The 23,873-nt window shown below is 58.7% G+C and overlaps 1 protein-coding gene across 4 annotated transcripts in view; it reads left to right on the top strand.

Annotated features, from left to right (window-relative positions):
- Positions 1–23,873, top strand: part of CTDP1 (CTD phosphatase subunit 1) — a 56,670-nt gene that overhangs the window by 20,251 nt on the left and 12,546 nt on the right. For 3 of the 4 annotated variants that reach the window (XM_043559134.1, XM_043559135.1, XM_043559133.1), the window contains exons 8-11: positions 866–1,855; positions 3,229–3,370; positions 3,944–4,147; positions 12,168–12,327. In XM_043559134.1, coding sequence (XP_043415069.1) covers positions 866–1,855; positions 3,229–3,370; positions 3,944–4,147; positions 12,168–12,327 — 1,496 coding nt within the window. Of the gene's footprint in view, positions 1–865; positions 1,856–3,228; positions 3,371–3,912; positions 4,148–12,167; positions 12,328–23,873 lie in introns of those variants that run through there. The other variant, XM_043559136.1, reaches the window with a different exon arrangement.

Genomic DNA, 23,873 nt, shown 5'->3' on the forward strand with positions numbered 1-23,873 from the left:
TGGTTAGTTTAGTACATCTGAGACTTGTTATCCTGGTTCTCTTTCTTTTTTTTAAATATTTTCATTTATTTACTTTTGAGAAAGAGGAGAGAGATCGTGAGCAGGGGAGGGGCAAAGAGAGAGAGAGAGATACAGAGAATCCCAAGCAGGCTCCATGCTGTTAGCACAAAGCCCAAAATGGTGCTCGAACCCACAGACTGCGAGATCGTGACCGGAGCCAAAATCAGGAGTTGGATGCGTAATCGACTGACCCCCTGGATGCCCCGTCCTTGTTTCTGAGAAGACAAGCAGGACGCTGGGAACTTGGCCATCGCGGTCCTTGGAAAGCATGAGCTGTGGGTTGTAGCACCTCCAGCTCCTTGGTGGGTGGCGCTGTGCCCTGGCCCAGAGCCTTCAGGGTGCCACACGGCTTCGCTTATCTGGTGAGCTTGAAGCCAGAGTCTGTCTGGAGAAAATCCAGAGTTTTGGTTGGAAGTGTTTCTGATGATCTTTAGTTCATGAGATGTTCTGAGGTGGGCAGTGATTGCTGGAGGTGCAGGCCAGGAGAAGGTGGGACCTGAGGGCGTTCCTGCGGGGCACAGATGGGATGGCCCGGCCAGAGCAGGGCTGGGGGTGCCGCCCACGGGCCGTCCACCCACAGCGTGGAAACCAGCAGTGTTCTGTACGTTTAAACCGCTGTAAAAAAACAAAACCAAGTGGCCATCTATGGCCACAAACCTGGAATATTGGCTGTCTGGTCCTTCCAGGCCACAGGCTGCCGAGCCCAGGTTGGAAGCGTGGTGAGAGCAGACGCAGGGCGCGCTCCCATTGCTCTGACAAGCGAACGTTAAATACCGGTCCCCTTCCCTTTTGTGTGCACCTGTAGTGACTCAGTCTTCTAAAGCTGCCGACGTCGCGGAACACGCTCCATCCGTCAGGGAGACCGAGGAGGGACGGCAAATCCCTGGGGTCGAGCAAAGTAACGGCCTTGGGAAGCCCACGAGGGAGCTCAACGGGGGTGTCTCCCCACGGGGAGGCTGGCCCCTGCCTGGGCAGGAGGAGGACAGAGGCGCCCGGCCCGCCACCCATGGCCCCTTGGCTGATGGCAGGGGACCCCCAGCATGTGCTCAGCCGCACGGTCGGACATCGCTGGAAAAGCGGCCCGCTCAGGGCACGGCAGGCGGTGACCTGGACTTTGACCTTTCCAGTGACAGCGAGTCGGACGCCCAGTCATCCTCTGAAGGCGAAAGTGGGGAGAGGAAGGGCCTGGAAAGGCCTCAGGGCTCACGAGATGCAGGGAAAGTGGCGCAGCGGGGAGGCCCTCCTGGTCCGGGAGGGGAGAGGCCTGCGGGAGCCAGTCCGTGTGGAGAGTCTGCCCCGGGCGAGCATCTGGATGTGCAGGACGAGGACGAGCGGGACGGCCTCTGCGGGCTGGGCGGGGGCTCTGCGGACAGGAAGGAGGCCGAGACCGAGTCGCAGAACAGCGAGCAGTCGGGCATCACGGCGGGCGAGTCCCTGGACCAGAGTGTGGAGGAGGAGGAGGAGGAGGAGGAGGACACGGATGAGGACGACCACCTGGTCTACCTGGAGGAGATCCTCGCTCGGGTGCACTCTGATTACTACGCCAAGTACGACCGCTACCTCCGCGGGGACAGCCAGGAACCCCCCGACATACGCAAGATTGTCCCTGAGCTCAAGAGCAGGGTGCTGGCAGACGTGGCCATAATATTTAGCGGGCTGCACCCCACAAACTTCCCCATCGAGAAGACGCGGGAGCACTACCACGCCACAGCCCTTGGAGCCAAGATCCTCACTCAGCTGGTGCTTGACCCCGACGACCCCGACAGGGCCACCCACCTGATTGCTGCGAGGGCAGGTAAGCGCCTGTGCCCCAGTCCTGCCCGTGGTGCCCCCGGTGCCGAGCACATCCGCGTCGGTCTCGGGTGACCGCTCTTCGAACGAGCACATCTGCTCGTTTCGTGCGGAGTTTTCAGAAGTTTGTTTCTGTGCCCGTGTGGCATTGTGTGGGTGTGTGCTGTGCGCGTGTGCCTCCCGGTCACCGCCACACGCTCCCTGTAGTCGGGCTCCTTCTGGAGTGGGCGGCGCCCGCGGGTCAGGTGAGCATGAGGGGAGCCCAGTTACCGGTCGTCTGGCTGCTCGGTTCAGCGGGTGAAAGGGCGGCTGAGCCTGGGTTTGAAAACCGGACACGGGTTCTGGTGGGAACCGAGTAAGTCAAAAGGGATCGAAACCCGAAAAGTGAAAATTAAAGTCGTTCTAGGAAAGTCCCTCTCAGACGCTCAGGCTGCAGGAATTTCAGCCAACAAAACGGGCCTCCCCGCCCGCTCTCTCCCCCCCAGTAATGGGCGGAGTCAGGAAAAACCACCTGGTTGCTAAAAGAAGAAAACAAAACAATTACCGTTTCTGCATGGTCCTCACAGACCGCAGCATGGTGTTTTCTGAGCAGGGATGCCCCCGATGCTCCAGGCCGGGGCCTCCAGGTGGCAGCCTACCCACGGGGCAGGCTTCCCCGTCAGGCCAGCTCTGTCCCTGCGTGCATCACATCCTGTTTGACGGTCGCATAAAGGGGCAGATGGAAGGAAGCTCCATGTTGGTGTGAAATGTTGGGAGGTCCTAACTGGGAGGGGGGCCGGCTCATGGCAGCCCCCGCACCCCGTGTGTGCAGCGAGCCCAGAACCCCCGCCTGGGCGCAGCAGGTGTCCCGGCTGTCTGTTAGCCATTCCAGGGACACAGCTGCATGCACGTCGGGGGACACTGCATTCCTCCCTCCCAGCCTGCACCGGGCCTGTCCATGCTTCAGCCCGGCTGTGCCTGCCCTACCTGGGCTACAGTGGGTGCAGGGGTGCTGAGTGGGGCCCTGAGCATCCAGCAGAGAAGCGGAGATGAGACGCAGCTGGAAGGGCATCTGGGCAGCGTTCCTGCAGCAGCAAGCTGGGGGCATTTGCACACATCAAGTGCACGGTCTCAGGGAAGAGTCCTTGGGCAGCTGGCTGCAGGTCACGGGGGCAGTGGGAAACTCCCCACGGAAACAGATGGGCGCCTCCTGGCAGGGGTGAGGGGGTCTAGCGAGACCCCATGGCGGGCCCCTGCTTCGTGGGGTGGGCCAGGGGCCGGCAGCACGGACAATGAGATCCCGGATTTGAGACACGTTGATTGTGCCAGGCAGAGTGATTCAGGGCTGCCCCTTGCCCGCGGCCAGGCTGGAGTGTCAGGCTGTCCCCCCCCCCGCAGGCACAGAGAAGGTGCGCCAGGCTCAGGAATGCGGGCAGCTGCACGTGGTCAACCCCGACTGGCTGTGGAGCTGCCTGGAGCGCTGGGACAGAGTGGAGGAGCAGCTGTTCCCGCTCAGGGCCGACTACGGCCGGGCCCAGAGGTGAGTGCCACGCCCGCTGTCCGCCTCCCCCTCCCCTGGGGTCCCCACGACCCAGGCCAGGCCCTTGCTGCCGGGCCGGCGTTCCCAGCCCTGCCGAGCACGCGCTGTGCAGAGTCACTGCCCGCGCTCTTTGTCCGGACAGTGCCATGCGGCCTTAGGTCTTAGCAGGGAAGCTCGGTTTGCCTGCATTTCCTTCCTGGCTTTGGGGCGGTGTCGTGAGCCACGTGGAGGCTTCACGAGTGCCAGCAGCGTGCCAGCGGCAGAGGGATGGTGAGGGGGGGAGAGGGGAGCCTGCCGGGCCTGGTGGTGCTGCAGGAGAGGCCCCGTCTATGCATTTGCAGGGGGAAGGCCTGTTCTGTCGAGAATGGCCTGAGAAAACGCCTCCTGTTCTGTGTCTGAGCTCGTTTTGGGGTAAAGTTCGGAAGCGGGCGTCGGGGGTGGGGACCGCAGGCCCCGGCTGAGGTTCCAGGCAGGTGCTGGGCATAGGCTTTCGCTTGCGGCCCCGCTAAGCGGCAGTTGCTGGGTGTTTGGGTCTGTTCCAGTGCTTTCTCGGCCCTTGTTCTGGTCCTGCAGGGAGGACGGCCCCGCAGCCTTTCCCGACAGGCAGGGTGCACTTCCGACCGCCTTGTTCCACCCGACGCCCGTCCACCCCAGGGCCCAGTCTGGGCCGGAAGTTCGCATCTACGATGCCAACACGGGCAAGCTCATCCGGAAAGGTGCTGTGGGCCCCGGGCCCCCCAGCTCCCTGGCGGTCCACACGGAACACTCCTCCTTCAGGTACATGAGCTTGGGGCAGCCGTGCAGCAGCAGGTGGCCCTCTGAGCCCCTGAGACCGCGCACACGTTGAGAGTGGACCAAGAGTGGTGCTGGCGGGACACGAAGTTGGGGTTTGCTCTGTCTTGCGTTGGGGCTGGGCTCACCCGCTGTGGCATCGGCCTCTTGCACAGTCTGTCCCGTCTTGGGCCCCGACCCTGGAACAGGTCGGGTCAGGGTCTAGCCGGTGAGATGTTCTGCGCACCCCAGGCACGCTCTCACATTTGCCCGGCGCTGTCTCCGACAGGCCGTTCCGTCTGCGGATTGGACCCGTGCCCTGATATCGGCCCACCTCCCCAGCCCGACCCCATGGTGGCGGCGGAGGAGCCAGCTCTGGGCACCCCCTGGTGGCTGGTCCTGCTTCCTGCCGAGATCTGAGTGAGGGAGGTGGTGGCTGCTTGTAAACGGGAACGGAGGGGAGACTCTTCACTGGGTCAGTCCTGCGCTCCCCTGTCTTAAGTCTGAGGATTCAGGACACGCTCTTTGCCCGCTGGCACATTCTGTGTGTCGCGAGAGTTCGTTTCTACTGCTGAGATGGTGAGCTCACCCCACTTCTGCGGTCCCTCCGTTTGAGAGGAGCCTGACAGGTGTGCAGGATGGTGGGGTTCAGGCCGCTGTCGAGGCTCTGGGGAGGCTGGTGTCGGGCCAGGCCGTGGGGGCCGTCTGGGCAGGGCAGTGTCGGGCCCGGCCACGCGGGCACAGGTCTGCAGAGGTGAGGTCAAGGGAGCCACTCCCGTGAGGTCCGAGGTGGACGCCGGGGCCCAGGAGGCCTGAAGACAGGGACGGGATTAGCGGAGATTTTAGAGGTGCTTCTGATAAAGTTCTGGTCAGGGGCTGTTAGACACACTGATGGACCGTGGTGCCAGCTCGGCCGGAAGCCAGCATGGCAGCACGAGAAACGTGTGGCCCCGGAGCTGTCGGGGGCAGCCAGGGAGGCCTGAGGGGAGCCTCAGCCCAATGCAGCGCCAGAGATGCGGTCCAGGTGGAGGCAGGTGTGCGTGGACGCTCCAGGAGGGGAGACCGGGGCAGGAATGGGGGGGAAGGGGTCAGGAGAACAGGACTCAGCGCCGTCAGCTGGCAGACCACTTACAGGTGGCCACCTCCGTGCTGACCGGCAGGTCACGGGACCGAGTGCACTCGTTCTGCTCAAGGAGCATAGACGGTTCTGCGCCCCCTTAGCCAGCGTCTCCCCTGGGGCGTGTGCCCCGGATCGTGCGGTGGCCCGTGGCCTGCCTCTTACAGGTCTGATCCTCCTGCTGACGGCGAACAGTCCTGGAAGCTGTGGTTGGGAGGCCCCGACACGGTGGCCCAGCTTGTGTGGAGCAAAGCCAAACACGGGGGCTGCGGGGGCAGGGGTTGGGGTTTGAAACTGTCGGCACAGCTGGGACTTGGGACAGGGCCTTTTCGGCAACGCTGCTGAGTGTTGGTGCTGAGACACGCCCGGTGAACGTCAGTGCTAGTACCGCACGTGCTGGTGCAGGACACTGGGGTGCGGTGGGAAGGCACGTGGCGGGTGGGAAGGTGGGGCCTGGGCCCCGTGCCTGAGTCCGTGGGGCTGCGGGATGCCGTAGTGCCAGCCTTCCCCGCGTCACACTTCTTGGGGAGAAGGCGTTTATGCAGGCGGGGTGAGGGGAACGTCACTGGGGCGTGGCCGAGTTTCTTACCCTTTCTCGCAGGCAGTGCTGTGACCCTCTGTACCGATGTCTCCACTGCCAGGCTCACCCAAGATGGGCTGCAAGGGGTGGTGTTTCCCCTGCACCCTGGGTGGCTAGTGGTCCTGAGTCGGGTTTGGGGGGTTCGTGGACCGTGGGACTGGGGTGGGGGTGTGTCCTGTTTTCAAAACTGTGCTGCAGTGGCCTCAGCCTTCAGTGTCCACGCACTTCCTCGTGGGCTGTACAGTTGACAGCCCCCTGAGACCGCCCCGCGAAGCCCCCCCCGGGCCCCCTTGGAGGACTAGCGCCTGACCTCGAGCGGAGCGGTAGGGCCCGTGCCGCTCACGGGGTACGAGCTGTGGGCCTCCGTCAAGCACCTAGAGCCCCCTCCTTGGAGAGGCGTGATGCCGCCCTTGGGATGGTCGTGTGGTTCAGGTTCCTTTCGTGGGTGACATCTGCAGGGAGTTGTAGTGCGCGTCACAGGGCGGTGTGTGCGTTGAGAGCATCCACAGCACCTGACTCCCAGCTTCCGGTCATCTCGTGGTGGAAGGAGGCCTGAAATCCACGCCGTACCGATGTTCACGTGAACAGTTCCTGTTCTTCAGAACCTGCTTTTCGTGCCGTTGAAGGTTCAGTAACAAAGCTTTGAGTGAATTGTAAGTGTAGACAACAAACGTTTGGAACGTTTCAGACTTAGGTTCAGAACGGTTTGGGGATCATTCAGCCTTGCTCGAAATCAGTGGAAGGATGCCAGGAAATCCAGGACGTGGGAGAAGAAGTGACGGGTGTTGTCTGAGCGCACGTGCAGGTGGGGAGTGAACGTGAATAGAGCGGAACGCTGCTCTCCTGGAACGCTGACGGTCGAGCAGCACACAACTGCCCTTCTGTTCTGACACGTGTGTGTGGCTTGTGTGAACAGTTTCAGATGACTGAAAAACCAGCGTTTCAGCTCCGTCTTCTTGGAGGAAAACACACTGAGCTGTGGTTTATTCAGAGGTGGCTCTTGGTGAAATTTTCTTTTTTGAACTTGGAAGCGTGGTTTCCGCCAAATATTAACTGAATCGTTGCCGGTCCGTGTAGGTATGCGCAAGGTTATTAACAGCGACCATTGAATCTTACTAATCATGGAAGGGTGGTGGGAAGCACCGCTGTTTCCAGACCAACATGTTACCCTGCTGTGGTCGATTCCATCAGGGGCAGCTTGAGGCTTTTTTAAGTAACTCTTGTCACCTTGTGTCAATTGTACTTCCTTTTTTGTGTGTAGGAAACCGTATGTTCTAGAAATAGCGACTGTCGGTAGAATTTATGGATAGTTCTGCTTTCAAAATTGACGAAATGACACACAGGGAAGGTGACACCCATCTCAGCAGCAGTCTAGAACTCAGAGGAAAGGGAAACAGGAGGGGACCGGGCACATGCGCTCACGGGCATTGTGGGGTTGCTCACGACCCCATGCGTTGTTTCGTCTTTGCGGCCATAGAGTAAGGTCTTCCTTTCCATTGAGACCTGTTTATTTGATTTCACGTTGTGCCCCACACGCCTGTGTCCGTAATCCTCCCGGCACCCGCGGCCACCCGGACATCCACACCCCCAGGCCTCGCAGATGGAACCGTGGGCTGCGGGGCCCCTGCCCGCTGCCCCTTCGAGGCTCTGGGCCCCCTGCACCTGTGTGTCCAGGGCTGCAAGAAGGAGGGCCCCGAGATCGGTGGCTCGGCGCCATTCTGAGCCTGGAGCCCCACGTGGACCCCATTGTGACAGGCCCTCTGGAGCTGTGGGCGCGGACACCGCTCCGTGCACTTGTCTGAGGCCCTGAGGATTGTGGGTGTCTGTTCTCTTTGTTTTGATGTTTTTGGATCTGGGCTGGGGACCCGCCTAGAGGTCAGAGCTCCTTGGGGCTCTACCACTGTTGTGGACGTTCGCGAGGGCATTTCTTCTCCCCCGTGAGATACCCGTGTGCAGAGCGCTCAGGGACAACGTGGGGTAAGAACAGGCTTCGTCCGGTTGCCGGGTGCAGTCTACCTCAGGCTTCCGCAGGCTGGACCCTGGTGGGACCCTGGGGTGCAGCGGTGAAGGGGAGGCCTGGTCTGGGGCAGGGGTGGGGCAGCCAGGACCACAAAGGAGCAGGGAGCGCTCGCCAAGCTGTCGTCAGACCTTCCCTCTCTCCCTGCAGGGATGGGGCCAGAATTCTGAATTCCTTTTTGTTTACCCATCGTTAAGGTGTGTTGTTAGTTGTGAGCATTTGGGGGTTTTTTATTCGAAGTTGTAGTTTGAGGTCACTGTAGACCCACAGGCAGTTGTGAGATGTAACAGCGGCCCTGTGTGCCCTTCACCCAGTTTGCCCGGCATCTTGCAAACCTGTAGGCCCGTCTCAAGGCCTACTGGCCCGGCCGTTATTCTGACATGGTCAGAACCTCCACCGGCAGGGGGCCCCTGACGCCCCTCCCCTTTCCACCCCCTTCCAGCACGCCCCCACCCCCACCCCACTCACTGCCCCTCCCTGGGGTGTGGCGCAACACAGGCGCTGTGTACGTGACCCCCACTCGCATCCGTCTCCACTGCTGCCGCGTTGCTGGCTTTCTCCTCTTGGCTGCAGCGTCCTGCTGAGGAAGACAGCAGGGGCGTGTCTAGCCTGGGTCCTGGCCGGGAAGGCTGCTCCCAGCCTTTGCATCTGCTCAGTCCCTTTCTTCAGGACCCACTCTGAGTTTGTGCACAGTGTGAGATTCTAGGGTGGGGTCAGGTTTGTTGCCGCTCTGGCACCCGAGTCAGATGTCGGGGAACCTCTGTGCAGGTCTGTTCTGGGTTCCCCACCTGTTCCCTCGATCTGCACACATTTGGGCCTTTTTTCTTTTTTTTTTTTTTTTTATTAATTTTTTTTTTTTTTTTTTTTTTACACATGTATTTGTTTTTGAGAGACCGAGCATGAGCGGGGGATGGGGAGAGAGAAAGAAGGATACACGGAATCCGAAGGAGGCTCCGGGCTCTGAGCTGTCAGCACAGAGCCCCACACAGGGCTCGAACTCACAAACCGTGAGATCATGACCTTAGCCGAAGTCAGACGCTTAACAAACTGAACCACCCAGGCGCCCTGGGCCTTTTCTTGATGTTAAGGTGAAACATTTCGCTTTTCACCTTTAAGTATGATGTGGTACCTGTAGTTTTTCTGTAGATGCTTTTCCCAAATTGGGGGAAATTTCCCTTTCTTCCCATTCTTCTGTGAGTTTTTATCCTGAATGGATACTAAATTTTTCCAGATGCCTCATCTGTACTCCTATCACGTGGTTTTTTGTCTTTGACCTGTCATTCGAATTCTGTTTCTCTCGTTGTCCGGTAACATTTCTTTCGCTGTTTTCAAGAGTGTCTCCCTTGTCTTGAATAAGAAGTTTGACGATGGAGTGTTTTAATGTGGATTCGGAGGTGTGTTCTCTTTGGATCCACTCAGCTTCTCGAATCTGGAAGTTTAATGTCTTGCCCAAATTTAGGATGTTTCCAGCCCTTGTTCTTTGAGGACTTTTCCGGTTCTGTCGTGTTTGTCCTCGTTCCGGGCTCCTGGACACCAGTACTGAATCACGTGTTCTTCAGGCTGCTCGCTCTTCCTTTTCAGTCTGTTTTCTCCCTGATGTGTAGACTGAGCCGTTTCTCTTACGCATCAGGCTCTGTCCCCTTTGCCGTGACGTGGAGCCCGTCCAGTGCAGTTTTAAATTTTCACTTATTGGCGCGTTTCCGTCCTGACGCTGCCCCGTGGCGCTTCCCCGGCCGCGGTGGCTGTGCCAGGCCTTCTCCTGCAGCCGCGTGACCGGCGCTTGGCGGCCTGTCGAAGTCTTTTCATTGCGATGCTGTCCCACGTGCCCGAGAGTCCCCGACCTTTGCCCCCGCAGAGTGCACCTCCCCGGCTGTCCTCCTCCTTCAGCTTGAGGTCTTGCTGTTCTTGGGAGGACAAGGGGTTTTCTTTCTTTCTTTTTGTTAAGTTTATTTATTTATTTTGAGAGACGGTGCACGAGCAGGGGAGCAGGGGTCGGGGGTGGGGAGAGAGAGTCCAAAGCAGGCTCCAGGCCATCAGCCCAGACAGACCCCGACGAGGAGCGCGATCCTGTGAACTGTGAGATCGTGACCTGAGCCGAAACCGAGGGTCACGCTTAACCGACTGAGCCACCCGGGCGCCCCACGAGTGATTTTCAGCTGAAGCCTGGGTGGTTTCACGGCACGTTACGAGAGCCTTGACCTTACTCAGACTTCGCGTTTGGCTGTCTCCCCCTGGCTCTGCTCTGGCAGCACGGTGGACACACCTGCCCCTGGTGGGGAGCCTTGGGTCCTTGTTGCTCCTGGGCCAAAGGGTCACCTCGGGTCACCCCCCAGGGTCGCCACAGACACAGGGCGGGTGGGTGTTCATGTTACAACCAGGTGAACGTCAACGTCTGACTCTGACACCTCCCAGCCTGGGGTGAGGGTCTCATTACTTGTCCTGGCCCCAGCCACCAGGGTCTCCATGGACACTGCATAGTCTGGTGCTCATTACCGGCTGGCCCGGAGGAAGATCCTGACCCCCCACTCTGCGTTCTCTGAGACCAGTGACGGGGGCATGGTTTGTGGTATTGGCCTGTGGGAGAGCAAGTGACCGTCTGAAGCTTTCCTGTTCCGCAAGGGGGTCCCTCTGTGGGTTTCTCCTGGAGAGATCAGGCCACTCTTTGGGCTTTGTGTCTGCCCGTTGGTGTTTTGCGTCGCTGGCTCCTGGCCCTCTTCCGTCAGCCCTCGAGTCAGCTCTCTGTGTTCCCCTGCCGACGCCCCCAGGAGGATGGCAGAGGCCCAGCTGCCTTCCTGGGAGTAAAGTCAACTTGTGATTCAGAATAGACCGTGAATCTTTTGTGTTTCATTTCCTCTTGCATTTACGGTCTCGTTTTTGGGGAGCTCTGCGAGCAGCATGGCATGGGGGCCTTGCAGGTCGGGAAGAGGGAGCTCTCCGTCCTGGGGGTTTAGTCCACCAGAGCTCACCACGTTAGACGAAACTGAGCCATTACACGTTACCACAGTAAAAGAGCCGTGCGGTAACGTATTAGCTGCTCTCCAAACGGGAAAGGAACATAACGCTAAGAATGGCTTGTCTTGCCCTTTTGTGACTCTCTTGCTCCCACCGGCCTCTGCACCTGCCTGTTGTGCTCCGCCCTTTGATGGAAACACAGGAGGAAATTCTGCCGCCTCCCGTGTGGCGTGTCGTTGGTGAGGGGAGACGCCCTGGGGGCTGGGGGCCCTTGACTTACCGGCCGATTCGGTGCCTTACGAGATGAAGAGAATCACCCCCTTTGGAGGGATAGCGCCCGAGAGGTAGGCCGGCCGGCGCTCCCTGCTTACAACTGCAACTGCTTTTCCGAAGGGAGACTGTACGTGGCTGTTTTCGGTAGGAAGATAGGAGGCCGTTTCCCGTGGTCCCCCCGGGGGCCTTGGCTGCGGGGTGGGCGGCGGGCAGCGTGGTGTGGACGGCAGTGGCGAGGCTCCGGTGTCAGGTCCTCGTGTCTGTCCCTAACAAGTCCCCCTTTCGTTAGACACGCAGCCGCTGCTTTTCCGTGTTGTGGCTTAGACTTCGTACCCGCGTCTTCTTCAAAATCAGGAGGCTTGGCCGCGTCGTCAGTGTCTCAGGGAGCGGACGTGTTGGGCGGTGACAGTGGGGTCGGAAGCGTCCTCGTGCCCGTCTCGGGGCCGTGGCCCACCTGAGAGCGCGTGCTCCGGGCCTGCCGCCGACACGGACGTGTGTGCCGAGGGCACCGTGAGACGCTGCGCGGCCGGGCCTGGGATCGGCTCCGGGGAAGAGCCTTCTGGAAGTGCTCACTGGTCTTTTGTGTTCGTGTTTGATTGATGGGCGGAACCGTGCGGCTGGAATGCTGGGTCGCCTTCCCCGGTGCCCGGGTGGACGGCGCACCGACTTCAGTCCCCGCAGCCTGTGTCTTCAGTTGGGCAGCTCGTTCTTTCTGTTCTGGGCAGAATAGAGAGTCGTGCTGCGTTGGTTTTGTTTTTTCTTAAAAACTCTTGCGGCTTGCTCAACCTTACTTTGAGGATAAGTACCTCTCCTGCTGGTTTCTAGGAACGTGCTCGCCAGCTCTTCATGTCTTGTCCTTCCCTCTGAGCCGAGGGACACCCAAGAGCAGCGGTGCTGTGCCGGGGGGGGGGAGGTAGTGGGCGGGGTCGTCCGCTCTCAGCGGGAGGGAAGCGCGCGGGGAGCGGGGACCGTGGAGGGACAGGGTGGCTTTTCGTAACTAAACGCTCTCTGTGCTTGTTTACAAGCTCCGAGTCGGGAGGCCGTGGAAGCGCCTCTCCTCACGCGGGCCCTGTGACGTTCGTTTCAGAGTGGTTCAGCCGCCACCACAGATGCTCGCTCAGGAGCTGCCAGACACCCGACGCGGAGAGCGGCCCGGCCCCGGCGGGAGGAAGCGACAGCCCAGCATGTCAGAGACCATGCCGCTGTACACACTGTGTAAGGAGGACTTAGAGAGTATGGACAAAGAGGTGAGCCCCGCGGGCGCCGCACGCCAGGGGCAGGGCGCCCACCGCGCTCACGCTCCGCCCTCGCTTGCCCAGGGACGCTTCCGCTGGCAGATTTGGCGCGGCCTGGAGTGACGCGTTGGGGTGTCGGCGACCCCGGAAAGCCCGGCCGCGCCCCACCGGGGGTGCCTGCGCGCTCCCCCAACCCCGCCGTTGGCGAGGGCCCGGCATCGGGCGGGCAGGGCCGGGGCCGCCGGCGGCCTGCACTGCCCAGCGGGAGATCCGAGGTGACCTCCTGCCCGGGTCACGGGGGCTCTGAAACACAGGTGACGGTTGGCAGTTCACGGTAGGATCTTGTTATTACGCCACTAAATGGCTCTAGGCGACATCAGTGGCGTTTTTGTCTCTTCAGGTCCTTAAGTGTGGGAATAGTGATAATAGGGCCGTGAATCCATTTGGATTAGAGGTTAAATACGGTAGGGATCTCCGTTTGGGACAAAACAGCCAAAACTGCAGGTAATTTTGTCATCTGCCCGGTGCTTCATCCCCTGAAAGGAGCCCGTCCGAGGCCCACTGGCCCCCAGGCGCCGTGACCCCTGCTCTCCTGCTCCGGCCAGTACCCTCGAGGGAGGGGCCCCCCCGTCGGGGTTTCCGTGTGTCTGTAGGTGGTGTGCGGGCGGCACCAGTGCAGAAGGCCACGTCGCGCGTCCGAGTGAACGTGGCACCTTGTCACGCCCAACCGGCCTCTGCTTGGGACGGAAGCCGTGCGCCGGCCGGCCGGCCCCGCGGCTGCCTGGGTTTCTGCTCCGGCACCGCACCATGCTCTGTGCTCGTTGCCACCGGTGGGAGGGCCCCGTGTGTAGAAAAGTGTGTTTTAGTTTATCTTCAGTAGGGGAACGTCAGTGGCACGTTCGGTACAGAATCTTACCGGGAGCCCTCGTCTCGTCCCTTTCCGTCGCCGGTTTGCCTTGCGGCGCTTGGAGCCTGTCTGCAGGTGTGTCGATTCCCTTTCTTGGCCGTTTTTTGAATATTTAGCTGGTGGAGGTGCTTTTTTATTGTTGTTTCCCAAGTGTTTTCTCCGGAAGAATTTCCTCAGCGCTACTCTTTGGTCTCTGGGTCGATCCAGGAGGTCGCTGACCCCACAGAGACCTGGGGGAGAGGGCCGCTGGCGCGTGCCTCCCCCGTCCTCCCAGCCACCCTGCAGACGCGCACACACCAACCTGCTAAGTAGTGACAGCTACTTAGCTGTCCAGGTCAGGGGACGTCGGAATCTTACCGTGAAATGAAAGTGCTACGTGCAACTTTCTGTCACTTTGAGAGAAAGGAAAGGGAGCCTCCGAGCCTTCGATCCGGCTCCTCGGCGGTAGGAAGTGGCAAAGGCCAGAGCAGCCCGGCACTTGAGAGCTGGTGAGCCCTGGGCCGCCGTGGCAGTAGAGGGCCGCGTCCCGTGAGCCCCACAGAGAGGCAGGTGCCACGCTCGGGCGCTCACACTCCACCTCCGCTCCTCTTCCCCAATTCCTGGTTCTGGGCAAGCACGGCGGGCCGGGGGCTGCGGGGTTTAGGGGTCGGAAACTGAGCGGCGGGGAAGCGAGCGTGCGTGACCGTGCCCGTGTACGGCGGTGTTCCTGCCCAGCACGTGGCCGAGGCTGGAGAGACCTTCCCGCGCACCTGGCTGCTGGGGGCCCCAGGTGGTCTCGGCAGCTTTGCGCCAGGCCACACAGGGACGTCCTGGGCAGAGTGTGCCCCTGATAGGAGGGATACCCTGGTGTCAGAAGATGCCTGTTGCCGCGTGTGCCCCCTTCTCCTGGAACACCCACGTGCCCAGAGCGGGCCTCAGAGCCCCGTTGTCGGGCGGCAAGAGACATGCCTCTGGAAAGCAGGCACGCTGCCTCCGGGGACGCTGGTCTTGGGCTGCTGCTCCGTGAGCTCGAGGCGGAGGCTCTGAGAGTCCCGCGTGGGCTTGGCCGGGTCTCGTGAGGCACGCTGCCCTCAAACGGATCTGGGTTCGCCATCGGGAGCGGGGAGCAGAGACGGTGAAAGGGGGAGATGTGTGACGATCGTGCTGCACACGCAGGTTTCAGAGAGTGTCACGGGCTGCAAGGCGGTGGCCGAGGTCTCTGGCCTGTGCCGAAGGGAGGGAAGGAGGGTGATGCTCCTAGGAGACTCTGAAGTAAATCTTTGGAGAGAATCCCGGGCGGCTTCCCCAAACCTGGAGCTGCTTGTGATAGAAGGGGCTCTTGTCTCTGCCGCTGACGTGTGCGACTGCTTTTGTTTTCTGGTGGTCTTTGTCCTTTTGAGATAATTCGGGGGGACTGCTGTTCAGCGTCGTTCTGGTTTCCGTAGAAATTGGTACGCATCAGAGACCTGGGTGGCCTTTTTTTTGTGCATTCGTTCTCGGATTTATCAGGAACGTTCAGTTGAGTAACCGAATGTCTCTCGTATCAGTTCATTAGTGGCTTATCTGCCAATACTTACTTCAAATACAGTTAGGTTCCAGGAATTGTGAAATCTGCCTCAGTTCCCCTGGCAGGATTCTGTACCCTCAGCAGGCCACTGTCTTACTCAGTTCAGTAAACGAAGGTCCCAGTAAATAAGACTGACCAACATGAGCTTCCTCCACCGTGACCACCCACACCGTATCCTGATGCCCCCGTGCTCACCTGTGCACTCAGAGGCCACTGTAGTTGTATTTTTTTTAGTCCACTAGAGGGGGCTCTTCAGACAGCCTGTCATCAGCATGGACAGGTGCTCCGCAGCCAGGGTGTCCCAAGGTGGGGGTCCATCAAAGGCGCTCAGACACAACCTCCAGCCCCCAGCAGCCCCGGTCCCCTTCATCCTCTCTCCCATTTTGTCCTGCCGGAGCTCCACTCAAGTCACCCAAGAGGCACAGCTCACCGGTGACAAAGTGCTCTAGGTCCTGCAGGGCCCGCCCCTGGGCTTTTGTCCTTGTCATGCACCAGACATCATGCTGGCGTTTCAGACCAGCATCCTTGCAAACCAGGGTCTGAGACAGAATCTTCTGGTTACTGTTTCCAGACGGTCCTAAAACCACAGCAGTGCCCCTCAGCCACGGCCTCCCTTTCCGCAGTTTTGGTCCCACCGCACTCTGGCCACAGCATCAGAAAGTCAGCGGCAGCCTGATGGCACGTCGCACGCCCCTGTCATTTACCTCCCCCACGTGACCACTAGAGGAGGAAGGGTGGGGAAGCTACGAGAGACACGCCGCGTTCAGACAGCTGTTCTCACAGCGTCACCACACTTGCCATGTCTTACCATTAGTTTCTGTTAACCTCTCCCTGTGCCTGACTTGTGGACGAGCCGTGTCGTAAATGCACGTGTAGGGTTCGGGCGTCCACGGGGGGTTTGCACTGTACCTGCACGGATGAGGGAGGGACTGCTGTATACGCATGTTTAGCATGCCCCTTTCTGTTTCCAGTCAAGTCCTCGCCGAATGGTTATACTTTGTGTATCGTGGTTTACACAGCGCTTTCTGCCAAAGCTCGGTGACCTCGCCACGTGCTGTGGTTCAGACTGACGTGCTGGGCGCGCCCGCCCACGTGTTCATGCCGTGGCAGCAATTCTGTGTCATGCATAAGACGGCGAGCCTTACTTTCTGGTACGGATGCCATGGTTTTGTGGAACGTGTAGGTTTGTTTCTGATGAGTACGCGCGGTGGGCTCACACCTTTCCTGCCTGTACACAGTGGTCCTTTTCTTGAGAGGAAGTGGGGCCTCGGGCATGGGCGTGCTGGTGTCTGGGGCGTTAAAGGGGGGCCCATCCGAGCTAACCGGAGTGTCCCCGGGAGCCACGTGACCCTGAGAGTCCACGAGATGCGTGCACCCTGGTGTCCATCCATGTGAACGGTCTCACCCATTTTATCGGCGGAGGAGTCACACGATGCTGGGGCGCTGCCGGGTGGTGACCTCAGCCTGGGGCCGCACACCAGCACGTTCCCCCTCTGCTTCGATGCTTCGCTCGGTGCGGGACTCGGGCATCGGGAGCGGCTTCCCACCCCCGATGGCAGGGCTGCCCCATCTGGCAGCAAGTACGTATTCTGAATAAAATAGGCACGTTGTCCATTGGCTTCAAAATGTTGAGATGAAGCAGCTTTATTCCAGAAGCTCCTCAGGACCCCAGCTTTGGGGGGACATGCAGGTGTGGCTGTGACACGGTTTTAATTGTGGTCGTGGTTGGTCAGCAATGCACTTGTGTTTTGTCCAAAGCAGGACCCACAGGGTTAATGGAGCTCTGTGCTCTGCCTGTAAGTCCTCGCAGGGCGTCGCGTCCCCGCGGGAGTCTGCATCACAGCCTTGGGTTTCCATAGGCGAGCTTTAGTCACGTGTGTGTTCGGTTTTTTTTGTTTTGTTTTTTTTTTTTAACATTTATTTATTTTTGGGAGACAGAGACGGAGAATGAGTGGGGGAGGGGAAGAGAGAGAGGGAAACAAAGAATCCAAAGCCGGCTCCAGGCTCCCAGCTGTCGGCACAGAGCCTGACGTGGGGCCTGAACCCACAAACCGTAAGATCATGACTTGGGCCGAAGTTGGACGCTTAACCAGCTGAGCCACCCAGGCGCCCCATATGTGTGTTCATTTTAAGCAAACACACAAGGGAAGTGCGGAATGGAGGTCTCACTGTCCGTTCCGAGGCTGATGAGCAGTTTTTATGGTGGGACGTGTGGGCTGTGGCTCCAAAGTAACAAAGTTCCATCCTTCAAGTTAAAATGTACAACAACTTATTTTCAAAGTTAAAAGTTCAGTATCCTATTAAAACAAAATTAGCTTAGAGTCAGATAAGTAAACAAAGCGTTCGCCATATGTAATCAAAGGACCAGTCTGTGATGCCCCAGCACACGTCTGAGAAGCACAGGGAACACTGTGCGGGGAGGAAGAACAAACCAGCACTGGCCCCGGTGCTGGCCCAGGTGGGTGAACCCCTGCCTCCCACCCCAGCCTCCCTGGCCCCCTGTGAGGTCTGCAGCTAAGGTCCACAAACAGGAACAGCAGGGCCCTAGGGGCGCCCAGCCAGCTCAGCCGGGAGAGCATGCGGCTCTTGATCTCAGGGTCGTGAGTTCGAGTGCCTCGTTGGGCCTAGGGCTCACTTAAAACAAAACAAAACAAAACAAAACAAAACAAAACAAAACAAAACAATTCCTTAGAGAGAGGGAGGGAAGAAGTTGGTTCACGGAAATCAGCACCATGCAGCAGGGAAGGCCAGGCGATGCTAGTGGGGGTTTTGAGCATTTTTTTCTCCTGTGTCCCCGGCTCTGGCCCTCATTTTGGAGGGACGTACGTCTCTCCCCCAGGCTTTGCTCTGGGTCAGCCCATGTCATGGAGCTGTATTGCCACTCTGGGGTAGGCACCCAAAACACAGAGGGTCTGGGGACAGGAGCCTGTGGCCCAAAGCATATGGAGGCTCCCTTCCCTGCCTCTTAGCCCCATGGGTCACCCCAGCCACACCATATTGGGCAACGGCTCAGGGTGCTCTGAGAGAAGGGCCCCCCCAGTCTGTACAGGAGCCGACCCGGGCCCCAGGCTCACCTCCAGGAGCACAGACACAGAACACACCCTGAGAGGCTTGGGAAAGACAGCGTCCACGGAAGCTGAGGCGGAACTTTCTGTCTTACCCACTCTGATCAGGCTAAACCTGCTACAGTGCACGCGTGTGTTCCCAGAGGCGGTAAGAGGGTGCAGTATTGGGGGATCCGGGGCACAGTCTGAGTGAGCAGCAGCAGGCACCCACACGAGCCAGCCCGGACGTGGGGCTCTGGAGACCAGCACCTTAAGGCATCTCAGTGGCCATGCTCCCTGGGGAGAAGGGAGCAGCCTTGGAGCGAATGCAAAACGACGAACGACGGTGGGAAATTCAGAACTGGAAAGTACGCTCTCTGTACACTTGTCCCCGAAACTGGCAGGAGACAGTGCCGGTAGGAGGAGGAAAGGGCCCACGATCAGGGCTGCAGCTGCCACCTGAGGCAGCGGTCGGAGCCACGGGCACATCTGGTCGGCATCAGAACTTCACTCAGCGTGCGTGCGGGCCGTCCGGGTCCCACAGAGGGGGAGGAGACAGGCGCGAGACAAGATTCTTGGAGGAACGGTGCCCGAAAACCTCCAGGCTTTGGTGAAAGGCATAAATTCACTGGTTTCTGATGCTGTAAACTGGCTGGCCCGTCGTCGGATTTCCTGAAAGCGGAGTCCCGTGGTACACCCGTGTCTGCTCCCGGCTCCCTTCTCCCCGGGGGCCACGGCAAGCCGCGTGGGAAAGGCCACGTTTGAGAAGGGCCCCGCGGACCGCGTCTGGAGGGGAAGCCCCAGGCAGGGACGTGAGGGCAGGGCGTGTGGTGGGATTTGGTTTTTGTTGGCCAGAGATTACTCCGAGAGTTACTCGAGGCTAGAGGCTAGTCACGCGAGGCCAGTCCCGGGCGTGGTTGAGCCGAGTCGTGTGAGTCTGATCCGGGGTGTCTGATCCCGGGTGTTGTGCGCGCGCTCTGTTAGCGGTAAGTTCTTGCAGAGGTTTAGCTGCTTGTTTTCACGACAGCCTGGGTCTTTTCCTCTGTGTGCAGCCCTTTGGGCGGCGAGGCTCGCCTTAACGAGTGCACAGCCTGGGCAGCCTCACGGTCACCGCTGAGCGTGATCAGGCACAGAGGTGGGGCAGGGGCAGAGACGCCTCGGTAACTTTTGCCAAGTGACCTTTCTGTTCACACGCTTCCATTTGGAGCAGGTACTCGCGGACCCACTAACACAGGTGTGAGATTCAGGGATCTCCGTGGGCAAGCAGGCTTCCCAAAGTGTTTCAGCAAAAAAACCACTGTGAGCGAATTCCTCGTGCCTTAACGTGGGGTCCTGTTGCGTTCTAGGAAGCAGCAGCTCTGTAACTAATGTCATGAGCTTCCCAGGGATCTTGAGATAATTAACAAATACTGAGCTTTAGAAACAACACCTGAGGTTGAAGACAATAACGTGAAGATAGCTTTTTAATACTAGGATAGTGTGGACATACATCCCGATTTATTTCTAGTGTCCCAGACTGTCCTGTACGCTCCATGAGGTCAGTCTGGGAACAGGCACGCCACAGCGAGGCCACGGAGAAGGAGCTGTGGCCGGCGGCCGCGTGCCCGGCTCCCGGGCCGCTGCAGCCCAGAGAACGGCAGGCTTTGTCCAGGCCTGGGCAGGCTGGGGCAGAGCACGTGGGCTTGGGCAGCGCTCCCTCTGTCCCCTTTTCTCTGCGTCATCCTGCGGGAAAGTAAAGCTTAATGTGTTTAAACACCATTTCAGTTTCATTAAGAGAGAAGGTCGCCTGTTGGAGTGACTGGGAAGCTTGTGCTTGCGGCCGAGCAGAGCTGTGCACCTGTGTGGCTGGTACCTCGTCCGGTCATTTAGAGTAGTCCGTTCATACGTGTTTCTGCACACCCGTCTCCCTCCATCCGATTCGCGACTATCCCGAGTCACCAGGACGCAGGGTTGTCCACCCCTAGTCCCAGCCAGCGCGTACAACACGGTCATTTTCGCATGGCCCACGGGGGATTGCCCGGGGGTGTCGGGTCCCTGTCTCTGCGAGTTCCGCCCCAGAGCGAGCAGGAGGGGTAGAGGCACGTGCGGGACCCATGCCTGTTTTGCAGGGTCCCCACTCCTGGTGGGCTGGGCCGCCCACCTTTCCAGGCGTCTGTTCTCCCACACTGTCCCCCTCAGCTGCCTTAGGTCTCCTCAGCTCCTCGTGGGCCTGCGTCTTCGGGTGAGTGATGGGAACGGTTTCCAGGGCGTTTGATGTGATCCGTGTGGGCCTTTTGTTTGAGAGACTTCAGTAGTTAATTCACCATAAAATGAGGTTTTTGTCTTCACACGCTTGTTTTTCAAGTCTTTCTTAAGATTCTGAAATATGTATTCTAGCAACTTTTAAATAGTATGTATAAAGTAAGTGGTTCCTTGCAGATTACTGGTTTTCAAGAAGTGCGTAGTTACCTTTTTATAAGAGAAAGTCCTGGAAAGGTGTCCATTGTTCTGAAGCAGATACGTCTATGTGAGTAAAACAGAACGAGGGAGAGCAAGTTGAAGCATAACTTGAGTATGACCAGATTCTGACATGTATCCACAATTTTAGCTTGGCCGTGCAGGATGTTTCTGAACCTTCCAAACACCTGGCAGAGCGGGCACGCGCGTTGGTTGGCCTTCCCCCGCGCTGGAGGAGCGAGGAGACTTCTTTCCGGTCAGCGGCACTGCTGACGCTTTATGGGTCACTTCACGGCCTCTGAGGCAGTGATGGTACTTTGGTGGTCAGACATAAAATACCTGATTTTTTAAGTTCCTGTCTTTCTCTTGAAAAGGTATGATGCAGATTCAAAGGCCTGAAATGTTTTCAGAGGAAAATTTAATACTAACAATTCTAATAGATTCGTGCATCAACACAGAGTACGCACAGCCAAGTGAGTATAGCGGTGACGCCTGAACGTAGCTGCTTAGAATTAGCTCTGTGCTTTCTGCTAAATTCCTTTAGCTCAAACCCCGTGTGTCACCTCCAAGGACCTTGCAGTGAATAACCTGTTGATGAAGCTGTTGCTTTGTTTAGTTAGCTGTTGCTACACTGTTTCTGTATTTGATCGAGACCCGAGACCTGCACGTGAGCTCCTTGGGAGTGAGTGACCGACGGATCGCGGGTCTGGGGTTGAGGCTGCTCCATGTCGGAACGTTCCCTCTGTCAGTCACAGGCTTTGTCCCTCGGTGTCCCTACGGCCTTGCGCTCCGTGCAGAGCAGCTCACGGCCCCGTGGAGGTGCCCGCTGCCTGGGAGGGGAGGTGTGAGCTGCCCCGTCCCCGAACGGGACTGGCGGGGGGCAGGAGGGCAGGCCCTTGACCCTTTTTGTAAGGAGAGGCTGCAGTTGTCCGGCCTTGCCGGGAGGTTCCTCGGGTCGCCACCCAGTTGTTGGTGGGAAAAATAAAAGTTTTCATGAGTTAAATACGTCTCACCACCTGCCTTTCCTTGGAAAGGAATATTCTTTCCTGGAATAGGCTGAAAACCTGGTGTTTCTGAATTAATGCATTTTTTAAAAATTTAACATTTAAGTTGCCATTACATCCCTGTAGTTCCAAGTTCACAAAGTCTAAAAGCTGCCGTGAGAGCACCGTCAGGGTTCCCACAGACCCCGCTTTCCCCTTGGCTGTGGCCAGTGCCACGTTCCTGCGGCAGGGGGGCTGGCCGTTGGGGAAACGGCGCCCTCACACCCAGTGGCTCCTGTCCTACCCGCCGGCCCGTGCTGAGCTGTTGAGACTCGTCCAGGAAAGCACAGCGCTCCTCTGCTCTTGCCCAGATGTGTGGGGGCCACACTGAGTGGCTCCGACACTGCCTGGACCCGCACACCCACACCCGTCAGATGCCAGGCACGAGGGGGAGGTCCCGGGTTGTCCCCCGTACTTGTGACCGACCGGCTGCGAATTGGGGTTCCATCATTTGCTAGGGCAGGGACACACTTGCTTACGCTGAGTGGCTTACCGTGTCATAAAGGATGTGACAGGACACAGGGGAACGGCCAGATGAAGAGCCCGCTGGGTGAGGTCCCAGCGGGTCCTGAGCGTAGGAGCTTCTGTCCCCGTGGAGTTGGGAGCGGGCCACCCTGCCGGGACGTGGGTGCGTTCGCCAACCCAGGAGCTCCCCGCACCCCGCACTTTGGGGATCTTTGTGGAGGAGGCGTGATGGGTCATGAACTCAGTCTCCAGCCCCCTCCCCTCCCTGAGGACGGGTGCGGGGCTGCAGGCCCCAGGCGTCTGCTCTGGCTGGGCTCTGGTGACCAGCCCCATCCAGAAGCCCACCTGCAGTTGCCTCATTAGGAAAAAGGATGATGCTGTCAGCCATCAGGTTGAAGGGGCTTGGGGGCTCTGTCGGGAACCAGGGACAGAGACCAATAAGCATCTCCTCCTGTCGTACCCACTTTAAGCAGCTTTAAAGATCAGATAAGGGGCGCCTGGGGGCTCAGTCAGGTTAAGCGTCCGACTCTCCATTTTAGCTCAGGTCATGATCTCACGGTTCATGGTTTCGAGCCCCATGTTGGGCTCTGTGCTGACAGCACGGAGCCTGCTTGGGATTCTCTCTCTCCGTACCTCTCTGTCCTTCCCCTGCACACGCACTGGAACTCTCTTGCTTTCTCTCTCAATATAAATAAGCAAACTTAAAAAAAATACTTTCAGATGAATGAAAATAAAAAGCAACAAAACATACCAAAGGTCAGATAAACTTGTTAAATACTGATCCAGTTCAAGGTCATAAAAATGTTACTGTGTTGGCTTACAGGATTTTTGATATCACTGCTTTTTCTGAGTAAAGTTTCTACACGTGGACTCTGTTACTCAGGTATTTTGTGGGGGGGGGGACATCTTCAGCTCTGAGTCATGGTACTGAGGGCTGAGCGACGTGTAGTGTTAGTATGGTCGTCTCCAAACTCCACTTTGTACCGTTTTAAATAAGTTGATGTTACCATCTTGACACAGTCTGGCACTTCTCAGGCGTTCGTCCGGGTGTTCAGGACGTCACAGAGGCGTTGCCTCAGAGCTCCGGAGCCTGGGAGTGGAGTCCAGAAATGTCTGCCTGCCGGGCTCGGCTGCTGTGACCGCGAATGGGTCTGTGAAAGGCTGGCTGTGCTGCCCGTGGGCTGTGCGACCCCCAGCCCACCCGACGGGGGGCCGTACAATTTCTCCATCACATATTAACTTAGAACCAAGAAAAAGAACAGTATCAGCTGCACCAGTGAAGCATCGCTTTCTGAGAAAACAGTGTTCCAAGAGCGGAATTGGAGGCGGGTGCTCGGAAACCCAGAGGAATCGGCACGACGCGTGACGGGTCTGCAGTGGCCGTGTGCTGTCTCCTTTTCCTTCCCTTCTTCTCTCCTGTCCACCTGATTTTTATCTCATCCGGTGTCTTTGCTGAAAGAGTGGTGGATCTGAGAGAAAGGCACGGAGACCAAGGTCAGACAGGTGGAAAGCAGGAGCCAGTCTAGAACCCCATCTTCTGTCTCCAGGCTCCCCCGAATCTGGCATCACTGATCCTTCTGCCATTCGACGGCTGTTAGGAGGCAACTTCCATCCCCTCGGTGGGCGTCCCTGGGGGCCCGGCACTCGGGTTGCTGGGCAGCCGACCTCCCCCAGGCTGCAGGGGAGCAGGGAGCGCTGACCCTGGGCCATGGCCGTTAGTTCCCGTCACCCTCACGTGGCACATCCGTGAAGGTGAAATGTGAGGTCTGTGGGAGAAAAGAAGCACCCTGGAGCAGGCAGGGGGACAGGCACCCTCTGTTGAGCCTCTGAGGACACAGCTGGCCCCCACTGGCAGCGGCCGCCGTCCCCCTCCCCAGACTCCAGAGTGCCTCCTGGAAAGCAGTCGAGTGCGGCTTCCTGATCGTGAGCATTTTAACAGAAAGCTTTGATTCTTCACCACAGCGTTCGTTAGCGCACTGGAGAGAGAATCCTGTTAGAGTCTTGCCGCTGAGAAGTGACTGTCGGGCTGTCCGCATGTCCTGCCCCAGGGTCACACTCGGGGTCCTGGGATCCCGGGAGGGCCCCCCCCCCCCCGCTAGAGGGACGGCCTGGGCCTT

The sequence above is a fragment of the Prionailurus bengalensis genome, chromosome D3 (assembly GCF_016509475.1).
Source record: "Prionailurus bengalensis isolate Pbe53 chromosome D3, Fcat_Pben_1.1_paternal_pri, whole genome shotgun sequence".
NCBI classification, from domain to species: Eukaryota; Metazoa; Chordata; class Mammalia; order Carnivora; family Felidae; genus Prionailurus; species Prionailurus bengalensis.